Source organism: Leguminivora glycinivorella, chromosome Z (assembly GCF_023078275.1).
Source record: "Leguminivora glycinivorella isolate SPB_JAAS2020 chromosome Z, LegGlyc_1.1, whole genome shotgun sequence".
Lineage (NCBI taxonomy): Eukaryota > Metazoa > Arthropoda > Insecta > Lepidoptera > Tortricidae > Leguminivora > Leguminivora glycinivorella.
Genome location: NC_062998.1, coordinates 8,194,914 through 8,216,325, shown reverse-complemented (window position 1 = coordinate 8,216,325; position 21,412 = coordinate 8,194,914). Strand labels below are relative to the sequence as shown.

The 21,412-nt window shown below is 37.5% G+C and overlaps 1 protein-coding gene across 1 annotated transcript; it reads right to left on the bottom strand.

Moving 5' to 3' along the window:
- Positions 1-3,555: 3,555 nt before the first annotated feature.
- Positions 3,556-20,970, bottom strand: LOC125241587 (protein obstructor-E-like). The gene is made up of 5 exons (XM_048150136.1): positions 20,820-20,970; positions 8,918-9,112; positions 5,801-6,004; positions 4,196-4,409; positions 3,556-3,683 (listed from the first exon to the last, which is right to left on the bottom strand). Exons 1-5 carry the CDS (start codon positions 20,860-20,862, stop codon positions 3,626-3,628), a joined length of 714 nt encoding a protein of 237 aa, XP_048006093.1. The 5' UTR covers positions 20,863-20,970; the 3' UTR covers positions 3,556-3,625.
- Between the last annotated feature and the right edge of the window lie 442 nt (positions 20,971-21,412).

Genomic DNA, 21,412 nt, shown 5'->3' with positions numbered 1-21,412 from the left:
GGACGGACGGACGGACGGACGGACGGACAGACAGACATGGCAGAACTATAAGGGTTCCTAGTTGACTACGGAACCCTAAAAAGTAGTACTCAAAAATATGAAATGTTGTCAATTAATCGGGAGTGTTCTTAGCCATGTTTCATGAAAATCGGTCCAATATGTCGGGGATTTTTTTCAAAATTTTAATTTTGTGGTTAGGTTATACATCCACACTAATAATATAAATGGGAAAGTGTGTGTGTCTGTTTGTTTGTCCGTCTTTTACGGCAAAACGGAGCGACGAATTGACGCGATTTTTTAAGTGGAGATATTTGAAGGGATGGAGAGTGACATAGGCTACTTGTCTCTTTCTGACCCTCCACTTCCCTAAAAGGGGGAGTTGAAGTTTGTATGGAGAATTCCGCAATTTTCGACTTTAACGCGAGCGAAGTTGCGGGCAAATTCCATAAGTTTTCATAAACAAGCTAGTTTCATCATAAACTTAATTTGAAATATTTGACTAATATATATACGCTTTTGCGTCCCTTCATCTACGATACGGATTACCATTATCTTGCATAATTTTTTTTGTCATATTTTACCTTCGCATAACAACGCTTGGCAGAATCCTCTTTTCGCAGAGTGACTTTTTGCATAAATTTCTTGGCATACTGTTATTTTGCAGAATTATTTAAAGCAGAGTAATACAATGGCATAATGGTAAATTGTAGAATAGTCGTATAATCGATTAATTGTTTTGTTGAAAATTGTGTCGCATTCTATTGACTTGGCATTCTGTCATTTCGCACAATTGTCTTAGGCAGAATAATACCTTGGCATAATGTTGATGCGCAGAATAATGTCACTTATGTTTTATTTATTTTTTACATTAAATAGTACGCGCGATTGCTTATCAACCTAATAACCAGAGATCGAATTTTTGTGCGTCATCTCATACTAAAAGTCATTAAAATGACGTAAGTCACTAAGAATGTCGCAAATCCGTCCGATCTCTGCTAATAACATAACACTGTCAACCTAACACGCTCCTCCTCGCTTCGCTCGTCGTCGCACCTAAACCGACTTTGTGACATATACGATTTCTGTGTCGTGTGAGTAAGGACTGTATCGTTAGGGACACAACAAACCTCGTCTAAATGTTGACATGTGCATAATTTTGTATTATTATGTTCCGAGAGTATGATCTGAAGGTATTGGTAAGCACTATTTGATATAAGAAGGTCTGATATTTTTTTTATTTTAGGGACTTTATGGTACTTTCATTAAGGTCTAGCAAATAAATTTCGGACAACCCCTATCTCGCTTAATTTGAGAATATTTCAATGACTCTTTGTACGATTTCAACAAACAAAGGTTAATACTTATGCTGCCAAAATATATTCTTTAAGAGTCCTCTTCATGGTTTTCCAATTGGGTACTTGTAGAATAAATGCGGTAAATTTATATAAATTAATAAAACGCAATTTTGGGCAACGTTCCGGATTGCCGTAAATTTTTGATGCGAGCAGGATGAGAGAAACAGATAAAAAAATTAGCCATAGGCCAAAGTCTAATTGACATTCATGGTGTTTGAACAGTGCCTAAACCAGATCAATATAAACAGTGTATGATAGTCAAATTCGACATCAAAGTCGGAGTTAGAGTAAGCACCATGCCACATTCTCTAAATGGCCGCCATACACAGATCCTGAACTTTATTTTTTTTAAATAACAGTGGCTAGACTATGTCCAGATATTCTGCTTTGTGGATCATGTGTCGTTGAGGTTCGCACCGTACAATTTTTTTCGCAATCGTATCGTCTTTTACGCACTTTGTGAATTTTCTAGTAGCATTTGTCCGGAATCGTAATTGGTACTCGGGAGGATTAAGTCAATACTGTCTAAACCATATGCTTTACGTCGAGCTACTAGGACAAAATGTGTACCTTATTATGTGCCTTATTAAGCCCATGTCTTGTTATAAGAAAAAAATCTAATAGCAAATAAATACGGCTACTTTGTCTTCTGGATGGTGGGGGTTCTATTTCTGGCAACATGACAAAATAAATTCGGCGGAACGTCTATTCGGTGCAAAATTACGGTCAGCAACATGAGTATTATGCGACATAAAATGCTGCAATATTAAAGTCGACGATATTAGCAGTATGCTACTACTAATTCGGTGAAATATAATGTATACTATATATAATTCTGCTATATTAAAATCGACAATATTAATATTCTGCTATCCGAATTCTGCCAAATGAATGATATATTATGCGATATGACAGTTATGCTATTTGTACAATTATGCAAAAGTATCATTCGGGTAAAAATGTTTCTGCGAAAGCTGCTATGCCAAGTGTATTTCGGACAATCGATATTCTGCAAGATAAAGGGAACCCCTACGATACCTATCTTAGCTTGGCTTTGGCTGGTTACGCAAAAATCTCTTAATTAAATTTATATTGAGCTCGAATTATTAAACCATCTCCCTAGCTCGGCATAGGCGATAGAATAGCGATAGTGTATTGACACTAGCCTCGTTTCTGGTCTTATACAATTGTTTGGTTAAAAACCACTCACTATGCTATGTCATTTCGTAGTTTCGCTTTTTAACCGTAGTTTTCCTACACACTTCCTAAAGCCATTTGTATGATTGTTGGTGTACATGAATATACCTACTACACACCGCGTCTCTATCGCACTTACAGATAGTGGGAAAGGGACGGCCTGACGTTTTATCGTTGATCACGCTATTATGCTTGCCTGCCTATATGATTATGATGATTGAAATCATCATCATCAAAATCATTAAGAATGTGCTATATTACTCTCTCGAATAAGGTACAGCGGGGCAAATCTCGACTGGGGGGCAATTGTAACTGATCCATTTTTTCCATTATTTCACTATGATGTTGAGTTCTACATGTATCCACTGAACACGCTTACCATATTATATAAACGGAATGTGGAAAAAATGGACCAGTTACATTTGTCCCCCAGTCGAGATTTGCCCCTCTCCTTTATCCATTCTCACCCCATTTTCTATGCTGTTCTAAGATACGAGTATACTATAAGATTCATGTTTAAATCCTTAAAGATGATGTCTGCTGTAGGTAATATCGATTATAGATAATACTAGCTTTTCCCGCGGCTTCGCTCGCGTTAGAAAGAGACAAAAAGTAGCCTATGTCACTCTCCATCCCTTCAACTATCTCCACTAAAAAAAAATCATGTCAATTCGTCGCTTCGTTTTGCCGTGAAAGACGGACAAACAAACAGACACACACACTTTCCCATTTATAATATTAGTATGGATTTGTCACTTGATGTTCTCATTGGAAGATCAGCACTGGAAGTCACCAGCAACACACTGAGATGAAGCCATTTCGTGTGGTTAGTACTTCATTCCTTCATGAATAAATGGTATCTTCTATTGTATTTCTATTTCCACTTTCTTTCTGTGAGTTTTCTCGCATCTCCGTTAAGCTTTTTATAATTTTGGAGTCGTTTAAAAATAATACATACCTACAAGAAGGTGAAGATTTCTTTTCCGTAAATGAAAGACGGGTGTAATTTTTATTTTACTTAACATTTATTAAGTCTTAAATTGAAACTATATTATGCATATCACTATGAGTGTTTAGGACCTCGCCTTGGGGCCCGGCGCCGCCTCCTCGGAGTCCTTGTACCAGTCCTCGCTGTAAACAAAACAAGAAAATATGAGTAATTTATTTCTAAGGCATTAAAGAAAAACGATTCATAAATAAATTATGGTTAAACAATCAGCGAAAATGTATCCGGCTCGAAGGACCACTTTATTTTTCAATATCAGAGCAGATTAACACTCAAGAATAACTTCTTCCTGTCAACTTCTTTTGAGATCAGCAAGTTACGCTAGGTAAATATTATACTAGTTAAAATCTCAGAGGAGATTTCATCGATCTCCACTGCGTTTTCACACTATCCGATCAGTGTCAGACCAATATCCCATATATTTAAGCCGCCATCTTTGATTTTTTTCTTTTGAAATCCTTCCTACGTCCGATATCGGATCGAATAATGTGAAAACGCACTAAGGCAGCCCGTAGTACGATGTAGGGTAACCGAACCCGTAGGGGTTTCACATCATTCCGGCACACCTGGAAGTGCTGTCTTGTCCATAGGAGGAACGTAAAAAAGGAATTCAAGTCGTGAAGTTTAAGATACTGACCATCCGCGCACGTTCTCAGGCGCGTCACACTTCTGAGACTCCTCGTTGTAGACCTCTCCGACCTGGCAGCCCAGGTCTCTGGGCTCCACACCGTTGAGGCACACGTAGAAACGCTGGCAGTCGGTGGGGTGGGCGAACTTGGGGTGCGCCACGGGCTGACCTTGGGGGTCTATTGGCACGTCCTTGGGGCACTCGAAACCGTCCTTGGTCTTCTCTGGAGGTGAAGAATAGATTGGTTATGAATGCCTGCTTATTGGGAATATGTACTGACTATCACTGAGGTGATAGTGGAGTAGGCCTCAATTTATGTTATGGGTTATGTAGGTAAGGCTTCATAGCGCCTAATGTTTCACTGCGACCATTCCTGATTTATAGTGATCGAAGATTATAAGAGTGATGTTTTTATTCAAGTTTATAAACAAATATAAGGGTACAGCGGAGCAATTGTAATTAATCCATTTTTTCCATTGTTACACTATGATGTTGAGTTCTACATGTATCCATTGAACACGCCTACCATATATAATCGGTGGACACTCTATTTAATAATGCAAACATTGTGAAATTTAGAAATATGGACCAGTTACATTTGCCCCAGTCGAGATTTGCCCCGCTGTACCTTACTAGTTTTTTTTCGTGGAAATATTGTATTGTATATTAATAGTAAGATGTTTCGAAATATCGAACACGCATAGCTTGACTGATTTATTATTTACCGGATCATTAGTTTCGATCAAGGTAAATGATTACTTGATTTAAAAACGCCTTATTTGTTATGTGTGCTAATTACTAATATCCGACGCATAATAAATAATGATATTTACATTTCATGCAGGAAATCGAAACTACTTATTACAGCGAAAACATCATTATAAAGTTACGCGAAAGCAATTGTTATAGAATTTATGAATGTACACAAGGCTTGGCGATACCTGTCGCTGCTAAACTTTGCTTGACCTTTCTGTCAACATTACACTATAGCTGCGCTGCCAGTCTTACAGTTAAAGTCTATGAAGATTTTATTCTGTCTGTCGGCCGCAACAGGCCACATTCACGTACCTACACACGTACTCGTGAAAGTGTCAAAGTTACTTTAACAACGTATGTAGCATAAGCACCAATAGGTGTACGCTCGACTAAGTTGATCTTGACATGGCTTATATAAGGTCACTAAGATAACTTACTCTCCTGAGCGTTGCGTCCTTGTCTGCCAGCCGCATCAGGCCACACACACATGCTAGATTACTCGTGAAAGTACCTATGTTACTTTAACAGCGTCTGCAATACCAATAGGTATCCCTAGCGCTGTACGCTCAATTATTAACAGCCAGCCGCATCGGGTCACACACAAGTGCCAGAGTACCCATCGAAGTGACAATGTTACCTTAACAACGTTTGCAATATCAATAGGTGTCCCTAGCGCTGTACGCTCGACTATTAACACCTTTCTTGATCGCCACAACACCTATAGGTGTCCCTGGATCATCGGATACGTCCTTTTGGTGATCGTGATTGTAAAAGTTACTAAGATAACTTACTCTCTTGAACATTTCACGACCGTTGGGGGACTCTGGGAAGACACGGTTAAGTATAAGAATTACTTACTCTCTTGAACGTTGCAGCCCTGTCTGCCAGCCGCATCAGGCCACACACACGTTCCAGAGTACTCGTCGAAGTGCAGACCGGCGGTGCACTTGACCTCGATGGGCTCCCCCTCGATGCAGTTGTAGAACACGTTGCAGACGGACGGGTCGGGGTGGGCGAAGAAGCCGTTGCGGCGCGGGCACTGGCTGTTCGGCTTGGGGGGCTCTGTGGAAACACAGTAAGGTTAGCCCGATGGTAAAAAATTGTATACTTATATCTAGGGGAATACATTGCTACTACAGATGTAAACTCAATATAGGTTCATGACGGAATCGTCAGAATTAGGGATGAGCCAAATGTTTTCAATACAAAAACAGAGAGAGAGGAATATAATAGTTAGGCTTAGTATGGTATTCATACTAAGCCTAACTATTCTATTTTGTTAAATTAGTTGAATAACTTAAAAGCTATCATTATCTGCTTAGATTGCCCTTATTCAACAATTTACTTTAACCAGATATAACCCTATAGGTAATTAAGTCATATGACTTCATACATTCGTGTTACATTACCGGTCACCGTGATTAATGAAAGGTTGACCATTAATAATAAAAGAAGAAAAATCCTGTTACCAACCAGAAACAGCCTCGAAAGATTATTTTGCCGAAATCATTAATAAACGTGTATTAATTTCAAAAGTTTAACATGATCAAGGTAAATGGTTGACTTTTAAAAACTGGATTACGACTCGAAATCAGCATACTTGTTACGTCAGCTCCGACCGCTTTCTTGGTATTTTTACCGAGTATTTTAAGCAAACGGTTAATAGTAAGTCTGCAAGGTCAAATGAAAATAGTATAAAGCAAAAACGCGGGGCAGGAAATTTCATCAGTCGTCGAAAATAAATGAAAGTTCAACGTGCTAGAAAAACATGCAGTCAATCGTTTGCCAAGGCCTGGTTTTGAGTAAATTTGTGTGTACATACAAAGGTGTCGTGGATAGATACAAAAATTGACAACTAATTTTCGTCATTCGAATACATTTAATTTTAGGAAACTAGCATATGTAGGTAACTCTCTGGCATACACTTTTCACGATTCAGTTCTTGAAAGTTGAAATTCTGTTTATCACTTTACTTAAGGAAAATGACCGAAAGTAGAAATAAGTAACAAAATCAAAGGAAACTAAGACATTCCTAAACGCAAACAAAGTTAGCATTTGGAGGCTATTGCTTAAATATTCAATTCACGGAATCGCAAGCAGATTGCATACCCTGATGCGACGTTGCAAATAAATTATGCGTTGACATTTACAATCTTTGGATTCTCGAGGTGACAAAATGTTAAAGAATTTTGGTCATTAATGTAAAATATATGCAATCTCAAATTCGCATTTGACTAAACATGAACCGGTATTTTAGCCTTTACGAATACCTAAATTCTAAAATAACTATAAATTACAAAACGAACTTCATCAGTCACCAAATTACGTTTATAAGTATTTTAGCCTTTATGTATTAAATTAACCTATACGCTAGTATTATGTCTTTATAATAAATAAGCCTACAGGGAGCAGTATAACGGCCCAGCCACGACATTGGTCTAAGCGCGTCAGCGGTGAGCGGCAGCCATACGTGCGAATGAAAATCCCAAGCCAATGTATGGCCGCCGCTCACCGCTGTCGCGCTTAGGGAACAGTATAAGGCTATACAATGCGTGTAAAGAGAAGGCGTCCCGTCTACCTTTGTCAAGAGGTCGCCGCGCGCGGCTGCCTTTCTAGGCCGACTGGCGGCGTACATAGTCTCAAGTGTCCATAAAGTTTATACGTATGCTAATTACTTAGCTAATATGGCACGAGGTACATAGCAATGACCCTGTTGCACCTCTCTGTTGGATTAGATTGTGAATGACTCGTTGCGAAAAAAAATATGAGTCAAAGTTTAGCTTTGACCAAATAAGCCGTCAAAAACATTGTGTTTATATTCATGTCTCTGAAAGACTAAATTACTAATACCAGGTGTTTCGAAAAGTTAGTTCTCCATTATCCAATACTATTGAAGAAACAAGTTGCGTGTAAGACTAAACACATATGTTAACCCGTAAAATCTTAATGTCAGTATGTCTCACAACAGTTTAAATTCTCAATCAGTTCTTGTAATATTATAAACAGAGGGCGGAATTGCTCATGGCAAAAATCAAACGTCAATAGAGTTGGAATGTTAAATTTTATCGACATTTTCAGCTATCGATAAATTCAGTCTCCTTTGACATTTCTGACTTTAAACCTCTTTGATTAGCTATTCGACCATTTGATTTTGACCTCTTTGATTAGATTAAAAGTAAATTGTATGACATATAATTACAATTACCATTTCTGTCACTAGTCCTTTTGAAACTAATTCACGTTTGAAAAAAATGGTTAATCCAAAACGAAAAACAGTCAACAAATGGATAAAGAAGTATCCTTGTCATACTTACGTCGAAAACAACTCAACAATATACTGATAATTTCAGTGTAATCGATAGTCGATAGAATTTAACGTTCCAACTCTATTGACGTTTGATTTTTGCCATGAGCAATTCCGCCCTCTGATTATAAACTACTAGATATATACCGAATGACCTTAGTTGTTAGTGTCTGATTAAAAAGGCGGAAATGCGGTCGACTGAACGTTAAGCTTTCCGTTCGTCTACTTCGTCAGCGTCAGTTTTTCTCATGAACTTGTCCTTTCAAACAATCACGGCGTTTACTAGGAAATCCTGTCAATGAGTTGAATATTTAGGTACTTATTCGCTTCTTAGTGTAATTTCGAAAAAGTCCTAACTATTCTTTCTTTTTTTACTCCAACTCTAAAATACAGTATTAGAAAAGCTTAAAACGGATCAAAAAGAATATCAGTCCCACGAGAGAAGTATCTACATTTACCCGCACCCGAATTTGCATCAAAAGAAATGACAAAAAAATACCTATATGCCTCACCAGCATGTTGAACAATTAATGTACGAAAAAAATTTTGGACGTCAAACTATTGTACATCATTCTCGTGAAAGGTAATCCTAAGTTGCTGATAGATTTGACAGTAACTTCATCTGTTACTATTTAATGTTGCACGTAACTTAGTATAATAAAGGTACTCACGGAGCTCGGTCCTGTCACCGCAGTCTACATTGAAGGGCTGGTCGCATTTGTTGATCTTCCTAATGGTGGGGTCGAAGACGAGACCGTCCGGGCACAGTTTGGTGGTCGCCACGCCGTCGACGCACTCGTAGAATTTGTCGCACTGCCGATCATCGTCGTACTGGCCGTCTTTCGCCGGGCATTTGAATTGGGCGCCTAGAAAAAGAAAAATTTAGGTTAGGTTTTCAATCAAAAAGTATTGTCTGTCAAACAAGTTTGTCAAGAGAAACGGCGCGAAATTCCAATATTATATGGGACGGGCCTTCACGCCTATCGTTTACATTTTGCCGACTTTTCCTAATGACTCTAGCCGTATGAACAGATGAAAATGCTGCCACAAAACATCCCTTGTTACTAAAGAGATACTAGATAAATCAGTAAGCAAGTTTGTCAAACGAAACAGCGTGATCTTTCAATATCATATGGGACGAGAACTCTTCACTCTTATTTGTACATTTGCCGCTTTTTCCTACTGATTCTAGCCTATTGAGTATAGGCAGGAGAAAATGCTGCCACAAAACATCTTTTGTAACTACCTAAAAATAGATACTCTATAAATAACTAAGTATACTCTGTCTAGTATAGATAATATTGCTTCAAGTATAAGCCGCCGACGTAGACGCCTGCGTGCTTTTAGAAATTGTGTAGGCTCCAGACAATTTCGTAACAATAGAAACCAGAAAATTTAATCCGTGTGGGCGTCAAATTTCCTAGATGACTAAGATAGATTATGCCAGACAGCGCTGGGAGTGATTCGTTTGCTACTTTCTTATTAGTGTGAGATTTTGAAATATGAACTGCTTAGGACACAAATTACAATTTGTATTCTCCGTCAAGTACCTACCTACGAGTATACACCTACGTCTAAAATATTAACAAGAGAGCAACCTCGACACGATAAGAAGAAGAATATTAACAACTAAGTTTTCAAATATAATTTGTTAATAATGATAAGCTATGAACATTGTAACTAATTTAAGGTTTGTTTATTAAGTCTTATCTCAAAGTGTGTCACAGAGGTACGTCGTACTTATTCAAAAGGACAACACGAGCAACTTAGAGCGAGTAATGAAATACAACAGAATACGACCGTGACTAAGCTTTTATCCTCTGTAACGTCTTCAGTGTAGCCATTAAGTACTTCTACACGGGAAGCATGGTCGAGCGATAGACGATAAAATAGCAGGACGTCACTATTTGTAAGTGCGATAGGGACAGCCTGATATTTTATCGTCTATCGCGCGACCATGCTTCCGATGCTGTAGGCCATTTTGACCCAGTACAAAGAGTCAATATGACCTACCCCACAACGATTAAGTACCCTTATCATAATTGTAAATTTCAACATAACTAAACCCAAAACCCATACAATAAAAACAAAATAGATCGTGATCAGCAGCGCAGGCTTCGTCAAGTGGACATAAAACAAATCAGCTACAGGCTTTGTCAAATATATACAAACGAAATAATCCGCAACAGACTTTGTCAAACCTAAACGCTAAATAACCTAGGGTATGGTGCCACCCCGGACCGCAGCTGGCCCAAAAGTTCCCATTACACTGGCCGCGTTGCCCCGTTGAACAGCCAGGGAAACTTGTTGGACCAGGTACGATCCGGAACGAGGATCGCCACCCCTGTCTCTAAGTCGCCGACCCAATTCCCACACAAACTGCTTAGCCTCCGCACCCCAAGGGCCCGCAGTCGCCACCGCAACTGGTACAAAATCATAAGTTGGTTCCAAGACAGAGTACTTTGAGTGCTTCTGCTTCGCAGCATATTCGGCAGCCGCACCAGCAGCACTAATGGTGTGAATCAGATGGGACGGAGCAAAGGTGCTAACGCACGTTGTGTCCCATAAGAGGCACCGACCTTTCTGCCAAGGAACCAACGTAAGACCATCTGTGTGCGTAGCCGAATGCACAAACGCTCACGATAATATCTCTTTCGTAGCTGTCTATCTCTATCGCTCTTGCATATTGGTGCGAGAAGCCAGACCACCTTTCTGCGGCGTTTCGATTTCGTTTCGCGTCGCAGAAATGCCATTCGGCTACGGGGCCTGGCCTCTTGCCATCATCACGGCACAATCCCGGACATAATTTCAACATTGGACATTTGCCATCTTTAGAATGACACGGATTACTTATTTACATGTAGAATGAAAGGTTTCGTAGTAAACATTGCATCGAGAACCGGTCGATATGTATTCAGCTTGCTCCTTACGTAGACGCGTGTATAATCATCTCAAGTAGTTTCGCAATAACACAGTATAAAGCAGTAATAACTCTTCTAACAAACTTCACTCCGCGCGGTGTGTCGAAAACTACTCTCCATATGTACCGAATACATGCGAAACTGGTAAGTATTGGGCTGGACAGTCGGGGCCGCGTTCGCGCGCTGTGTTGACGTGTTGAGTTCGGGAGAAAATGACGTCAGCACCGAAGACATATTTTCGTTACTGTAGTGCTTATGGGTGTATGGAGAACAGTTCTCAAAATGCGGAAATGTCAGAATGTTCTTTAGAATTCCTAGACACCCAGAAAAGTAAGTGGTTGTTATATTTTTGCAGTGTTAAGTACATTATTGCTTACGTAAATGGCGTAAAAGTGAGATTTAAAGCTAGAATGACACATTAAAATCAATAAGGATTTATCTGTAACGACATTTAGGTAGATGCTGCGATCTATCTAGCTCGAAAGTTTGGTACCTACTTAAATATTGTGCAAACATCTATTCAAACATTTTATGTAAATACGATTTCGTCAGTATTTAAGAAAGAAACACGTACTTGAATCTTTATTAGATAAAAAGGTAGAAAGAGCGTTGGTACTAGCATAGCGCCATACACAGTTACTACGAGTAGGACAGTAGCACAGGTACAACCCTGCGTGACCTTGCGCAGTAGTAACGACCGCGTCGCCGCTGCCGGAGATTAACTACTGATTTATCCTTATACTGTGCGCAATAACCAAGAACATGTTGGAAAAAAACAAGTGAAAGTTGGCATAATTTGTTATTGTTTTGTACTTGTGGTGTGGTTTGCTGCACTCACTGATAAGAGACAGAAGCGACGTCAGGATGTTTCAGCGCCGATTTCCGCAAACTTCTCTCTTTGACGACCGCTCTGGCGCAGTCGGTAGTGACCCTGCCTGCTGCGCCGCGGTCCCGGGTTCGAATCCCGGTAAGGGCATTTATTTGAGTGATGAGCACAGATATTTGTTCCTGAGTCATGGATGTTTTCTACGTATATAAGTACACAAGCCTTCTTGAGCTTACCATGGGCCTCAGTCAATCTGTGTAAGAATGTCCTATATATTTTTTTTTTCTCTTGTCAGTCCTTCGGTAGACTATGTCGGTCTCGCATCGGTCTAATAAGTGATCAGAAAAGGTGCTCCTCGAATATTACACCATAAATCGTCTGCAATAGACGTTGAGGCCACTTATAAATATCCTTAGGTTAATCAAAAAGGAGGTAGTGAGGATATCAATAGTTTTTGCTGAAGCGAACGAAACTCTAATGTCCAATGCTTTATATCGCACTTATGGCAAAGAATTACCGTTTCGGTCACTGAAAGACTGTGAAGATAGACTAAGTAAAGTAGTAGAGAAGTAACCTAATATTGTTCGTCTAATTTTAGTACTGAACCAGACCCAAAATAGAAATATAAGGACTCTGGACACTTGGTACATATTTAGGCTGCATATTATTTACCAATGTTGTACACGGCCCATCAGATCTTTATGAAATATTTGACATAACGTTATTGGATCCAACTAATCTTTATTCTTGTTTATATATTTTCCGATTTATTAAATCCGAAACGAATTTTTTTATTGAAAGTTTACTTTTAAGTGTTTTCCAAAGTACCTAATTTATAAGCAGATTGATAGTTTCGTGACCGGTAGCTATTATTCACCACGTTAAGAGCCAATTGCACAACGCTATTATATCACCGAGGCATCGCGTTGAGTGCTACATGTAATATTTGAACACTTAACCACTTACCAATCTGTTGATAATAGCCACTTATCCCTACCGACAAGTCGGGATTTTGTTTCTTAGTGGTTCTATTCAAAGTTTAAAAATTCTCTCCAAATACGATGTGGATCGGATATTTATAACATATATGAGTTACACGAGCTTCTTAAATATCGAATCGGGCCGTTTGGGTCCTAACCTTTTTATTTGGAAACCTCTTTGTATAATTTATTGTGTTGAATTTTGTTTTTTTGAGAACGCACTGAAACAAAATAAATGCCGTTTTTCAAAGGTTATTTAAGGTAAGTTTAAAAAGGGATCTGATTAATTTATATTAGTTTAAATTGTTAAAACTTAGCCATTCTTAAGATTTATGTCTGTGCCTGTGCGTGGAGGCATCGTGTTCATAAAAGTCACGTAAAGGTTAATTTATGGTTTATGGTAACTACGGGTGAAACCGCAGACACACATACAGTCATACATACATGGCATGTCAGTATCGTATACCAAATTAGGTATCATATGGATCGGATATATCAGCGTCAAAAATAATCTCTTAAAACAAATTCGTTACTTTTGTCACTGTCTTATCTAGAACTAACATCTAATGTGTGAATCGACCCGTTACTCTTACAAATCGACACAATCCTAATATCCGTACCGCTCCGTCAATAGTATTTTATACAATCGTGATAACTATAATACAAAGCTTTTCAGTCGAGTACCATGTTTAGGCCACGAAGCTTGCTGAGTGGCCTAATAGTCTAATAGTACGGTACGAGAGTGAAAAGCTTAATTATATCACTATTGTATACAATACTTTTTCTACGAGTCATCATCTTCATCATCAATGGACGGAAATATCATCATTCAAGTTAAAATTAATGTTAATAGCGTCGTTCACCGTTGTATCAGCATCGAACCAATTGTTTGTAACAACTGTCTCTCATTGGCCGATAACGCGACAGATAAAAAAAAATGTGTTTCAGGTGCAGAAAAATTTGCCAGGTATCGCAAATTAGTATAGAAATTGTATGAAGTTCTATTTTTGAAATTATTACAGTTAACTAAAGTCAACTATAATGGGATTATTATAGTTGAGTCGGAACTGCCATAGAGTATCCAACACTGAAAAGTTAGCACTTATAGTTTAGTCTGTGGTGTCCTAATTGACGGATTACATTCGATGAATAGAAAGAAGCTGTCACGATTCAGGCGATCTCCGGAACGACTAAGTTTCCTAACACGCAGATGCATTGTTAACACACGATTATATCGACTATCGCAACGAGTGACGCAACTAAGTGAAAGTGAACGTTACAACATGCAGCTTGCAGCCGACGACGGACTGACCCTTGGCTAGCTCCTCACTAACTTTTTAAATTCGGGTGTGACCTTGTCTGGTTGACTGTCACATGTCTATGTGACAGTCAGCCAGAGGTGATGAATTTCTTTCTGGGCAAGGTACATGTAGGTACCTATCCATACTAATATCACAGTATAATAAAGAGTACTATCGTACAGTATGGCCACTCCCGCTCCCCGCTGAAAGTGCCGCCCACCCCCTCTCGGTTACCTCACAGTTACCGCCTGTCAAAAACGCGAACAGTCGACCTGTCATATGTCACTCATACAAGCATAGTACGCGTTCACCTACACGAGCTTAGACTGTGTGCTAGGAACGCGCCTCTTTCATATATTTGATCGCCAGTGTCCGAGGTGTGCTAATATCATAAATGGGAAAGTGTGTGTGAAAACGGAGCGACGAATTGACGTGATTTTTTAAGTGGTGATATTTGAGGGGATGGAGAGTGCCATAGGCTACTTTTTGTCTCTTTCTAACGCGAGCGAAGCCGCGGGCAAAAGCTAGTACAGTATATAAGTAGTAGATAGTCCAAATATTATTTTGAATCTCAAATTCCAAAGGTTTTTCACCATTATTGTTTTTCTTTTTATATTTTTAGATTGGTTATTTATTACCGCCTCAGTGGTATTCATTATAAAAAGGGGGATGCTGAGGGAAAAGGCTTTTAGATAAGATAATAATTAATTAACATTGTTTGATTAAGTTAATGTTAGTTTTTTGGACACTTAGAGACCTTATACATCTCTGAGATTTTGATTATATTTTTAAACTTAATTTGTAACCTTGATTGGCCCTTATTTGTAAACTTGATTTGTTCTTTAATGATTGACAACTAGAGACTTGTACATCTCTTGAAATGTGTAATTTAGCTGTTCATTTTCTGTATTTTTTTTTTTTTTTTTTTTGTATTATTTGACAAAGGTTTTTACTTTTAAATATTTTAATTTTATAAAATTTGACTCTTGGAGACGCTATACATCTCCATGGATTATTTGATTAAGTATAATATTTTTACTTGTAATATTCAGTCTTTTACAACTATTGAAGTATTATAGATTTCTTTTATCTTTGTATCTGTTTGCACTTTTTTTATGTATTGATTATAGTTAGTAATAATATGACATTTAGAGACTTTATACATCTCTAATTCTATATCAGTGTATAGCTACTTTGCTTATGATTAATATTTTTAGTTAATATTTCTATTAATTTCATTTGTTTAACTTTAATGAATACTCTGTAATGTTGACATGTAAAAGTGCCCCCGTGGCCTATTTGCTGAATAAATGTTTTTGTATTTTTTGTATTGTGTGTTACATTTGGCACTCTATAAAAAGCATGAACACGATTTAACATTTCGATAAAAGTAGCCAAGTTTTAAAATATTGTCCTTTTATGCTAATATTGATCAATTATTCAAATTAAATGTCTACGTTCCGTGATTTTTTTGAGAATATTAGACTATTTAATAGATCAAATACATATAATTTGAATAATTCATTATCATCACGTTTTTGCCGATTGATAGTCGATTTTAAAAGTATCGATGTAGGTAATACGAGTACTAAGTTAAGGTGAGAACGTAACATACCACGTAACACAAATATAGAAAACAGGACAATATATAAAAACTATGTACATTTAATCACTTGGATTCATTAGTATCGCTTGCCGATTTGTAATAAATTGTATAAAACACGTATTAAATTTTCCAGACCTTTGCACCATTACGGCTTGTGTGCATCATCACCTACCAACGCCTAAATTTGTTAATTTAGACAATTAAATGTTAATAGTCATTATTTGATTGCTAATGTCATAACACTGAAAGAAAATACAACCAGTTTTCATGTTCGTTCAACAAGTTTTTTGGTTAAAATAGCGCCTACGTGCTCTTTGGTTCAAACAACAAGCTACTTGTCATTTGAATCGGCAATATATTTGAATCAACAAGTCGATTTTATAAAAACAACCTGACACATATTGTTTTAAACATACGTTTGGCTGATTCAAACAGATAAACCGCAACAAGTCGAACTTGTTAAATTCACAATGCAAATTTCTCTCAGTGAAGTTGTATTGCAGAAGCCTATTAGAGTCGGGAAACGACAATTTGAATTGCCAAACTAACAATATTTGCGTAAATTTAAATACGGGTGTCGACACCAACTTCTACCGCAATACTATTGTACACAAAAGCACGCAAAAACGAAGTCTACGAATTATGTTTCGAATAAAGCTCAAAATGGACGACAAAAAGTAGTGACATTGGCGACCAATTCGTGGTAACCTATAGAAATTGCAGCAAGTGAATGTCAATGTCGGAGTAGACAATTTCCTTTACTTTACCACAATGATATTGCGCTTTACGACTTTGCCTCTAGGTTCAAAATGAGATGTGCTAGAAATGCATCGTGAATTTGGTGGTGTTGCTTTATTTTTAAATGCAATTCATTCAGTTGGTTGGTTTTATTTTATATATTTACTTTCTAATCGGTTTCTAAACTTTGTTTTTATTCTTGCGAATTTGTTATCGGTACTTTAGAATTTAATAAGTACATACTTTGATTTTATCGATAATTTATATCTGTGCTTTCGTACTACGAGTAATCGTGGCACCTACAACATTTGTTAATATGGTGAAGTGCATTAATATGGTGATTATTATGCGACTTTCGGAATTACCCTAATGTACCTTACTACCGCAGGAGAAATTAATATGGTACCTTCAATTATCTGTGCAAGAAAAGCTGGTGAAATACTTGAGGGCTTTTGAGTCCGTTGCCCTATAAATGGATCAAATGGAGTTGACACTTTCCTGTGACACGTGTGACCTCGAAAACATCACGTTGTGTGGCCTGTCTCTATGGTTCAAAACCTATGTTGTGGAGGGTTCCCCTTGTTTTGGCATAATTTTACAATCGAGAATTCTTTTTGGCATAATCTATATTGGCATAATTCACCTTTCGCATAATCTGTTATGGCATAGTATAGTTACGCATATTTGTCTAGGCATATTTTTGTTTGTCCGAATATATTTCATGCATAAAGGTTATTCGCCGAATGGTTTTTATGCATAAATTATTTCTGCATAACATGGTTTAGTGGAAATTTATTACGCAGAATTTTTATCATAGGTAATACTACTATATTAATGTTGCAATTCTAACCTAACCTAACCGAAATTCTTGACAAAATGTTTTATTTGTTGAGGTCGCAGTTCTAACCTAACCAAACCGACTCTCTTAACAGCATTTAGTATGGGTGGATATTCTGATTTTAAGAAATATGCCAAATACAATTATGCGAATTAATCTTATTCATAACAACAATCGGCGTAAACAGAATTATGCGAACTTATTTTCGGACAATGTGTTATTCGTATTATTTTCGATTATGACAAATAAGTTTTCTGCCAAATTAACATTCGGCGAAAATCGATTATGCGAAGTCTGTTATGCGAAAATTGTTTCGGACAATTAAAGTTATGCCAAATAGAGGGAACCCGTTGTGGAGTCATAAGAATAGTCATAGTTAATCGTGCTACTAATCGTCTAGACAACTATTTTTAACCCCCGACGCAAAAACGACGGGGTGTTATAAGTTTGACGTGTCTGTCCGTCTGTTTGTCTGTCTGTGTGTGTGTCTGTCTGTGGCATCGTAGCTTCCGAACGGATGAACCGATTTCAATCTAGTTTTTTTTGTTTGAAAGCTGAGTTAGTCGGGAGTGCTCTTAGCCATGTTTCATGAAAAAAAAATATGGTTAGGTTATTTTATTAATATAAAACCAAAGAAATCTTCCCTGCAATGTGCCTTTTGTTAAGCTACCTTTATTCATAATAACTAAGTGTGTGGTAAGTATTATACACGGTGCTCGTGAGAGCATTGCGAGAGATTTTATCCACGCATTTCTGAGGCTAAAGGAAATATTTTTTTTAATTAATTAAATTATTTTTGGGATCAGGAATATGTTCTTAAAGTCTCTCGCAATGCTCACGAGCACCGTGTATATTTTCATTTTTTTACACAGTTATTTTTATCAGTGTCGGACCGTTTTGATTTTTTTGATGAATGGATGAACCAATTTAGATTTAGTTTTTTTTTTAAAGCTGAGTTAGTCGGGAGTTTTCTAAGCCATGTTTCATGAAAATCGGTCCGCTATATCGGAGGTTGTTTCAATATTTTAACTTTCTGGTTATTCGATATTAACTTGTTTCCGAAGAGACCCTAGTGCTAAGTCATTGCTAAGGCGTACGACCATCGACTACATTTTTCGGGTTCAATGAACTTTGACGATATGTTACATTGCACTAGGTACGTGGCCTGGTTGTGTTGACAGCACGTGCTAGTAACTTATGGTTGGTCAGCTGCCTCATAATGTCTTCTATATTTTGATGCTAACCGGCATACAAATGGTGTAATAATAGAATTTAAAACACCTTACCACACCTCGGACACTGGCGATCAAATATATGAAAGAGGTGCGTTCCTAGCACACAGTCTAAGCTCGTGTAGGTGAACGCGCAATATGCTTGTATGAGTGAGATATGACAGGTAGACTGTTCGGGTTCTTGACAGGCGGTAACTGTGAGGTAACTGAGAGGGGGTGGGCGGCGCTATCAGCGGGGAGCGGGAGTGGCCATACTGTACGATAGTACTCTTTATTATACTGTGACCTTACTGAGGTCTATTTTTTTATGCACATGTTTGATCAAATATTTTACGGTTTCAGTGAATGAATTCTGATTGCTAAATTGCATAATTATAATATCTGTAAGGCCCACTTGCACCAACCACTTAACTCAGGGTTAGTGGACTGTCATCTGTCAAATTCCATATAAAATGGTGGGTTAACCCTCGGCAAGTGGCCCTAATTCGTATAAAGTTTTCCATTTTCAGATTTTACAAAATCAGATTAGGATTTGTTTCATAAATTCAAAAACGGATATAATTTTTGTGAAACAATATGTAAGCAAATGACATGTATGGTATCTACATCATGATCTGAGTTATTTTTAAAAATGCAGCTTTTATCAACAATATATTATATTTATAACCTAACCACAAAATTAAAATTTTGAAAAAACCCCCGACCGCGACATAGTGGACCGATTTTCATGAAACATGGCTAAGAACACTCCCGACTAACTCAGCTTTCAAACAAAAAAAACTAAATCGAAATCGGTTCACCCGTTCGGGAACTACGGTGCCACAGACAGACACACACACAGACAAACAGACAGACAGACAGACAGACAGACAGACAGAGAGACAGACAGACAGACAGACACGTCAAACTTATAACACCCCGTCGTTTTTGCGTCGGGGGTTAAAAACCACTTATAATTGTTATGCTATCACATTTCACATTTGATATAATATATTATATTTATCTTGTTATATGCAGATTTTATTGGTTCTGGTGCCGGTGCGAGCCAATTCCACGTATTTATGTAATCATATTAGTTGTCGCCCATTGGGGTCAGGTTATATAATCTTTTCGCAATATTGTCGTTCGATTTAAAGGTCAGAGAACTAGTTTATGTTACTACGGGGAACAGACTTACATACACGGTGTAACATGAAGGAACCGAAAGATTTTAACTACGCATTTCTGAGGGCAAAATAAAGATAAAATACCTATTACATGACGTCGAACAAATTTCGCCAAAAAAAATTTTTTTGTGTAATTTTTTTCGTTTCTTTGGATGTATTTTCACATAAGTAAATGTTACTCGTAAAACTGGCACTTAAAATAAAAATTATTTTTTTTTCTACAAATTATATTTTTTTGCAACGAGTCACTAGTTGTTTTTTGATATCTATCTACGAGGATAGTTCGATTATGTCCGATAACGGCATCATCGCCATCAAAACAGCGTTTTGTTCTGAGAAATAATAAGTATTTGTTATTTTTTGAAATGCTTATAACTCTGAAAGTAGACGAAATCCAGAAAAGTTTATGAGTATGACATGTTACTCTTATAATATGATGAGGAATAATACGCTGTTAAAATTATTCGGTTTCCTCATGTTACACCGTGTATATTATATTTTGGCAAGTAATAATAAAGTATTCGTGATCAAAATAGAGATAAATATTTATTTGACTTGCAAAAAGTTTTAATGCATTTTGAAAATTCTGCTATGTGAATTCTTGCAAATATTTTCATAGTTATAATTATAATGTAAGTATTAATGATAAAAGTAGAGAAATGTGATTACATCGTTTGAGTGACTGAAAACTAGAATGCATTTTGAAAAGTCTATTATGTGCAATCTTGCTACCTATAATATTCTAATAGTCAATTAATTCATCTTAAAATTAAAATGTATCACTGTAAAGTTTCAGAGCGCGTTGATGTCTTTTCCTGCTAGAAAATTGCATGTTCGATATCAAAGTGCATGAAATAGAAAATTCGCCAATGTCATAAGAAAGCTTATGGATCAATAAAGCTTAATATTGCTAGGTGCAATAACAGCTTTATAATCACGCGATGCAATAAAAAGGTTAAACTTACTGGCTAGAGCGGCGACCGCCGTCATAACGATGAACACTTTCATGGTGGCCTTTGATTAAAAATATATTTTTAAAAAATTGACTAGATTCCTGACCGACGGGTGTGCCGGCGCTGGCGCAACTGACGAGCCTCGCAGCCGCGCGCGCCTTTTCTTCCTTCTCGGCAAACCGGTATACTTCTTGCATCCCACAAATGCAGGCCCCTACACCTTATCCCCTGCTGCGTAAAGCATAGTTTGCGATCGTGCTCGGCCAGAGCCGAAACAGTTTAAAATATTTGCGGTCTTAATCAGTTGATGAGGTCGTTAACTAAGTATTTGCATCATTCGGTAGACGTAACAGAAAAGGTATATGTGAAGCCACTTTGGTAACTAATCCGTCGTTTTATCACTGGACGTTGTTAGTTGATAATGTAAAAGATTTGTGGCTAATGGAGGATTCTTGATATAACGAGATGCAATTTCGGTATTTTGCATGCCTACCTACTTATTTATATTGTGGTAATGTTAAAATACTTTCTTTGGGTTTTGTACCTCTTTTATCAGAGTCTAGCCACACCTCGGACACTGGCGATCAAATATATGAAAGAGGCGC

Excerpts from the sequence above, each read along its gene's own strand:
- LOC125241587 (XM_048150136.1), bottom strand. The coding sequence starts at position 20,862 with ATGAAAGTGTTCATCGTTATGACGGCGGTCGCCGCTCTAGCCA. Across the intron at positions 6,005-8,917 it reads CGGTGACAGGACCGAGCTCC|AGCCCCCCAAGCCGAACAGC; the intron begins GTGAGTACCTTT and ends GTGTTTCCACAG. Across the intron at positions 3,684-4,195 it reads CCTGAGAACGTGCGCGGATG|CGAGGACTGGTACAAGGACT; the intron begins GTCAGTATCTTA and ends TTTTGTTTACAG.